Raw genomic sequence first — 7,641 nt, forward strand, 5'->3', positions numbered from 1 at the left:
GCGTGCGTGCGTGCGTGCGTGCGTGCGTACGTGCGTGCGTGTGCACGTGCAGTCGCACCAACATGTAACAGCCATGGCCATTTTGTGATGTATTTTTATTTCATGTCAACTCATCTATCAATGTTACAGTTACATTTTCTGTAGCTGTGTGTGCCTACACACAGACCTTGTGAAAGAGAGAGAGAGAGAGAGAGAGAGAGAGAGAGAGAGAGAGAGAGAGAGAGACAAGGACAGCGACAGAGAGGGGTCCATACAGTAGATTCATATAAACCGCAGATCATTTGAGCACAGTCCATAATACTCTTCAGTAATTCGCAGTGGCACAGTTAATAAGAATGCTTGTTTTGTTTTGTACTAAATGATTGCCTTTTGATTGCTGTTTGAGATCAATAAGGATACCCAATTAATGTTTGACGTTCCAATTCATTATTGTGGCTGTTATTTAAAGTAAACAATAATACAATTTCAATGATATGCCTGCCCTATATTAAGGCCTATACAATTATATTTATAATCATAACAGCCCTTTTTGCTCGCAGGGAAGTAGGTTAATCATTCTAACAGGCCATTCTGACAGTACTGTAAAACTGTAAAACAAAATGTAAAAATGACTTCAATAAGCAACACAGTAGTAAACAAACATTAGTTGTCAGAGCAGCATGTGCCAATTTTAATTGGGAGTGGAAGGTGGTAAGGGATCTGGACAGGCACGTGCACACATATAGACATCAATGGGGGCTTGAGCCCCTGCCCTTTTATCCGTCAGGACAGGGGGGTGCCCCAAAAACCATTGCTCTTCAGAGACCCAACAACAACAACTCATCCATGAGCAAGCGCCTGGCGATGGAACGGAAGCAAAGGGAAAAAACAACAAACTCCCCTTCAACAGGAACAGAACCTGGCTCTAGGTGGACATGCAGCCATCTGCCTTGACCGGTTCATGGTTGGGTTGAGAGAGAGAGAGAGAGAGAGAGAGAGAGAGAGAGAGAGAGAGAGAGAGAGAGAGAGAGAGAGAGAGAGACATGCACAGCAACAACAATATTGACAACTATGACTAGAAAGGTGCAATACGGGGAAATTGCAAGTCTGGTTGCACTGATGCGAGTTGCGAGGAATCCACTAGGAAATTAATTCCGTCTTACCATATCGTCGTTGTCGGGTAGAAACCTTGTATGTCCAAACCGCCTCGCAGTAGCGAGGCGTTGTGTGCTTGTAGATCTGCTATTTTCACTAGTCTTGTGTGACAGTCTTGTATGATGAAGCAGGGCCTTACTTTACGAAAAAACATAGACATTTGAAACTAGGAGATACGAGGTTTCCACCCCAAGTACAATTATTGCCTCTGCGATATAGTGGAGTAAAAGTATTGAAAAATGAAAATATTCCAGAAAAAAGAAAAAGGTATTTAAGTGACTACTTTGGGTGGTAGCCTATAGAATGTTCATAGAATGTGTGTGTGTGTGTGTGTGTGTGTGTGTGTGTGTGTGTGTGTGTGTGTGTGTGGCGTGCGTGCGTGCGTGCGTGCGTGCGTGCGTGCGTGCGTGCGTGCGTGCGTGCGCGTTGTATCAGTAAGTGCACAGTACATTACCCAGATATCTTACAATGTTGTTTGAGGCAAGACTTTACAGAGATTTTCCGTTACTCAAAATCTCCAGTTGTGTATGGTAGGTCTTCTCTCCTCTATGAGTTATTCTCTTGTGACGTATGAGACTACTGCTATGGCAGAACCGTCTCTCACACTGGTCACAGTGGTAGGGCTTAATAATCTCTCCACTATGGGTTCTCTCGTGGCGTTTGCGATGACAGTTCTGGATGAACCGCTTCCCACACTGGTCACAGGCGTAGGGTTTCTCTCCTCTGTGAATTCTCTGGTGCTGGACTAGATGAGTTCTCTGGGTGAAGCCTATCCCACACTGGTCACAGATGTGGGGTCTCTCTCCCGTATGAGTTAACAGGTGATGTTTGAGAGTGGTCTCGTGGCTGAACCCTTTCCCACAGTGGTCGCAGGTGTAGGGCTTCTCTCCTGTATGTAGGGGTGTAACAATTAGGGGTGGGCGATATGGTGATAAATATCGTTGAGACGATACAATGTCTCCACGATATTCCTTTTCAGAGATATCGTATATATCGTGATACAATGAGGGAGCCAATTCAAAATCCTGTTGAATTGTTAATAGAGATTCATTGCAGAATTCATTTAAAGCTGCATTTTTGTCTAAATCAGTTTTTCACAAACTATAAAATGTCAAGGTCTCCCCTTAACTCTGACAGTATACAAATGAAACCAAATGGATCCGTAAGGGTCCATTTGGTTTCATTTGTATACTGTCAGAGTTACATACTTGTGAGGATCAATTTAGACCTCCCAAAGGGGACCCAGAGAGTCCCTGGACCCCACATTGAGGACCACTGGTCCTCAATGTGGTCTGTTACTCCTTTTTCTTTTAGTTTTTCTTACCGTGGCGTGTACTGTAGGTGGTTGTACCAAGTAACTTGAAAAATAACCATAAAAAACAACATGAAAAAGAATCGTGGTAAGATCGTGTATCATGATACAGCTTGGGAAAATATTGAGATATTGTATTTTCCCATATCGCTCGATTATGCATCACGATACATGGTTGACGAATGACGATACGATACATGGACAATATTGGTTCATTCATGGCGATACGATACGATTCGATTTGATTCAAAGATTTTAAATCGATATAGTGACTATTTAGCAAAGACATTAAATCTGTGTGAAACATGTCAATAGAGCAGGTTTTTAGGGGAAAAATATATTACTATGGATATAAATAAGTAAACACTGTGATTCTTTTGCAAATACATGGACAAACCTGCACCTTGACATGAACACAGAGATTACACACATTTATCGACAGACCAAGAGTAACTAGAATGGAAAAGTAATTAGACCCCTCTTTTTCATTTTCCCTCTTAAAATTGCAAAATACAAGGCACAAATACTTAGTTTCCATACAATCGATTATTTGTATTGTAAAACGATACGATACGATATACAGAGCCAAACAGTACGATATTTGCTTTTGCATATCGATATAGTAGATTTCATTGCAAATTAAAAACGGTTTTTCGATTCGGTTAAGGGCTTTGCAGACAGGCGCGATTTTTCGCACGGAAAAAACTGTCAATTTCATATTTTTTTTTAAAGAAACCAATGATTCTCTATGACCGCATGCACACCTGCTCCGAATTCGCCGTGCGACAAGTGGCTGCGGGCGGCAGTGCGTCTTTTCGTATGCGGTACTGTAGATAGTCATTGACTCCTTTTATGACTCCTTTTCGGATCCGCAGTGCTGATTCCGCCACAGTATTGCACACCAAATCCAATGCGCGTTTTAAATCATCCAGCAAACGGAATAAACACAACAGGCCTGTGTGCAAAGCCCTTTACTATACCGTTACACCCCTACCTGTATGAGTTCTCCGGTGCTCTCTTAGATGACCTATCTGGCTGAAACTTTTCCCACACTGGTCGCAGGTGTAGGGCCGTTCTCCTCTGTGGGTTCCCTCGTGACGTTTGAGACTGGTGCTGCTGCTGAACCTTTTCCCACACCGCTCACAGGCGTAGGGCCTCTCTCCTCTGTGCATTCTCTGGTGACTTTTGAGATGTTCTCTCTGGCGGAACCTGCTCCCACACTGGTCACAGACAGGGAACGTGTAAGAGAATGTTAGAGAGGCAGGGGCTGACATTTCTAAAAGGGCCTTTTGGTGAAAATATCGAAAATAGCAGACCTCCAAGCCCACAACGCGTCGCGCTTGCGACACGTTCTGAGCTTGGAGGTCGTCTATTTTCGGTGCTTGACACTACAGTGAACTAAGCATATAATCAAGTCAATACTGGAGATGTGGCGTTACGGCATGGATTTCTACACAGAGTGATGAGTTTATTTCAACATAAGACGCTGCATTCAAGTTCAGGAGAGTTTTGACAAGGCAATTTTCTTGAATGCTGCCTTCAGGTATGGCATGGCAAGAGGACATTTGCTTTTCTTTCACCACAGTAAAAACTGCATTCATGGTCTGGATAGGGCACTTTTTTACAGACAGGTAAAAGGGCAGGGGCTCAAGCCCCCTTTGATGTCTATGTGTGCACGTGCCTGGTCACAGATGTAGGGCTTCTCTCCTCTGTGAATTCTCTGGTGTTTTTTTAGGTCGCCGTCAATGCTGAAGTTTATCCCACACAGGTCACAGTGGTAGGGTCTCTCTCCTGTATGAATTCTCTGGTGTTTTCTTAGAGTATTGCCATGGCTGAAGCTTATCCCACATTGGTCACAGGTGTAGGGCTTCTCTCCCGTATGAATCCTCAGGTGAGCTTTGAGATTGCCCCACTGGTTGAACCTGGTCCCGCATTGATCACAGGTGTAGGGCTTCTCCCCGGAATGAATCCTCTGGTGAATTTTGAGATTGCTGCTCTGGCCGAACCTGATCCCGCATTGATCACATTGGTAGGGCTTATTTCCTCCCGTGTGAATTCTCTGGTGATGTTTGAGAGGTCTTTTTATAACATATCTATATCCGTAGATAAGTTTGAGTTGGGCAGGAAAGACATCTGGGATGGAGAATGAGGAGAGAGAAAAACACATAAAACGTTTTGAAATAACATAACATATACAAGCTATGTTCTATCACCAACTGATTCCTCTTTCATAATTTAGTGCGGCAGCAGCAAATGCCAGGCACAGATTGGCTGTTGGAACGTTCTTTCCTCTCTCTCTCTCTCTCTCTCTCTCTCTTACAAGGCAAAACAAGATAGAAAGAGGAGTGACTCAAGATGGGTACATCTCTCCATTCCGACATGTCTCCTTTCCGACAGACACTAACCCTATCTCTTACCCTAACCCTAACCTTAACCTCTATGGAAGTCCGACAATAAGAAGTCACTGTCGGAGTGGCGACATGTCAGAATGGAGAGAGCCCCCCACTCAAGATGTAGTCAGTTAGATCACTTGTAAGGGCAAGGGCTTGGGTTGATTTTAAATTTCACAAAGCAATGAAAAGCCTGGATGTTTTAGCTGAACAGTGGTGCTGTGATGATGTCATCTGTTCAGTGGTAGAACTAGTGTTGGTCTTGTGTGAAGGTAAAAGTCTGGCCAGCCAGAGGTTGTTTTCATTTTGCTGTAACCTTTTTCTCGTACTCTAGCTTTTTTGTAACTTACAAGAATACCGTATAATGTAAGATTTTAAAGTTTTTAATAAAAGGGTTTTTAAAAGTAAAAGTCTCTCTTTCTTTCTCTCTCTTTCTCTCTCTCACGCACGCACGCACGCACGCACGCACGCACGCACACACGCACACACACACACACACACACACACACACACACACACACACACACACACACACACACACACACACACACAGTGTTAATCTACAGATGATTTAGTGCTGGGAGGAAGCATTACTACGTTACACCACAGAGTGGTACGGACAACATTTCTGTTTCTGTACTTCTGCTTTCTACAGAAGTTGAAAGGAAAGAGTAGAGGAGCATAAAAACATGAACACACCTATTCTGTGTAACTTTATCACAAGCTGCTTCAGCATGGCTCGCTGGTAGATCTGTGGCTGTTCCTCCTCCTCTGACGCAGCAGCTGAAAACCTGTTGGACGACATCTCTCTTTTAAATACCCCAAATAGTTCATCTCCTTCGGTTCACTTTCATGGTGGACATTTGCGGCCCGGTTTGACCGTTTGGGATCTGACTTTACTTTACTGACGGGTTATGGTCTTGAGGTCAGTGAGCTGTAGTCTGAGTCCTCTGCTCCGCTTCCTGGTTAAACTCTCACAGATCAACACAGCACTGACATTAACCAGGACCCACCCACTCTCCACCCACTCTCCACTCACTCTCCACTCACTCTCCACCCACTCTCCCCCTCTGCTCCAGCATTCACAGAGTCACATACCACACAGGTGTGTCGCACCTAATCCTGCATGGGCCCTGGGGACAAGGATTCACTGTGGGCCCCCCCTATGAATGTTCTTCATAGGGGGAGGAGGGGGCTTTTAAACGCCCCCCCTCCCACCTTGCAGGCCCTAGTAGCTCAGTCCCATTTCCTTGTGACGCCCCTGATACCACATCAAATCAAATCAAATCAAACTTTATTCATAGAGCAAAATCAGCACATTTACAATAACCACAACTGACCAAAGTGCTGAACAAGGTGCAACAAAAACATCAACAAGAAAATAGGTGGGTGGGTGCATACAGACTCCAGATCACTGCTGGAAAGTAACTAGGTGCATCTACTCAAGTACTGTACTTGAGTAAAATGTTGAGGTACTTTTACTTTACTTGAATATTTCACCTATGTTCGACTACATCTCAGAGCCACATATTGTACTTGTTACTCCACTACAATTATTTATTTGGTATCTTACTAGTTTTATTTAGATGACTAGTTTTCAAATCTATTCCTTGTGCTTCTTCCTTTTTTTGTTGTGAGCTTGTAGATCGGCTATTTTCGGCAAAGAGCTTTGGGGTAGAGCTAAGAGCAGACTAAGTACAGTGTAAAAGAGGTCAAGTTTATTATGTAATGACGGCTCAAGTGGTTAAATATCTGAAAACACAAATTTAAATGAATCCAACATGATTGTGCTGTCAAACGATGAAACTACTGTATATGGAATCTATGAAAAGGTTGTGGAGGTCCCTGCTTCATCTCTCTCTCAACTAAGGGGTCCTTGGCCTGAAAACGTTGAAGACCCCTGAATTAGATATTATTATATTTTGATGACTGTTATGTGCTGCATGACCCTGAGACACAGCTGCTATAGGGGATGAGGGAGGATAAGGAGATAAGGTTCTTGGCTTTTAACGAGCATTGCAGAGAAGAAAGAGTGATGTTTTGTTTTAGTAAATTCATAATGAACTGTGAGAGGGAGGGCAGGGCAGTCCATCTTTTTGCCTCGCTGAAGCAACATGTCTGATGTGTGACTGTTACAGCGCTGTAAACCTTTTATATCATTTTATATTGCATCTGAGAGACAAAGTGAACTGATCTTTTGAGTCTTCAATTCCATTGGGCTTTAGTCATAAAGTCCAAAAATTAAGTAGGATTTCTACGTCAGGGATCTCATTCCTCATCGTTTCAGATATCCTACCAGAGGGTAATCTAACCAAGATATGATATAAGTAAGATATTTTCTTTCCAAAATAAATCGGATCCATTCTTGACATTATTTAACTCCATCTAACCCCTTTCCTTCTCTACTTCTATTTCCCTCTTTCGTTTGGTTCTTTCATGCTTTCATGTAATTTATTTTCAAAAGCAAAATTATGTGCCATGTTTTTTTTCAATATTTTATTTTTTTATTAGTGAGGTTGCTATAGGAAACACACTATTGTTTTCGGTCCAGTGCACCAGCAAAGTGAACCTGCTTTTTGTAAACTTTTGCTCAAATGTAAAAGTGAAGCTTTTGGTTATGCTTCACACAATGGTGTCACTGTTGTCATGCTCTAACTATTAATTTACCGAATGCCTGTCTGTCTGTCTGTCTGTCTGTCTGTCTGTCTGTCTGTCTGTCTGTCTGTCTGTCCGTCCACCGTCTGTCTGCATGCTGACATCACTGATACTAAACAGTGTCTCCACCATGGTAACAATGCCCAACTG

The 7,641-nt window shown here is 43.0% G+C and overlaps 1 protein-coding gene across 1 annotated transcript; it reads right to left on the bottom strand.

Moving 5' to 3' along the window:
* Nucleotides 1-209: 209 nt before the first annotated feature.
* LOC308298371 (uncharacterized protein) lies at nt 210-5,752 on the bottom strand. Its single transcript, XM_080741959.1, has 4 exons — nt 5,536-5,752; nt 4,128-4,579; nt 3,441-3,666; nt 210-2,023 (listed from the first exon to the last, which is right to left on the bottom strand). The coding sequence occupies exons 1-4, from the start codon at nt 5,639-5,641 to the stop codon at nt 1,623-1,625; spliced, it is 1,185 nt and encodes a 394-aa protein (XP_080598085.1). The 5' UTR covers nt 5,642-5,752; the 3' UTR covers nt 210-1,622.
* Nucleotides 5,753-7,641: the final 1,889 nt, after the last annotated feature.

Source organism: Nannobrachium achirus, assembly GCF_963921795.1.
Source record: "Nannobrachium achirus genome assembly, chromosome: 14".
In the NCBI taxonomy this organism is placed as follows: Eukaryota; Metazoa; Chordata; class Actinopteri; order Myctophiformes; family Myctophidae; genus Nannobrachium; species Nannobrachium achirus.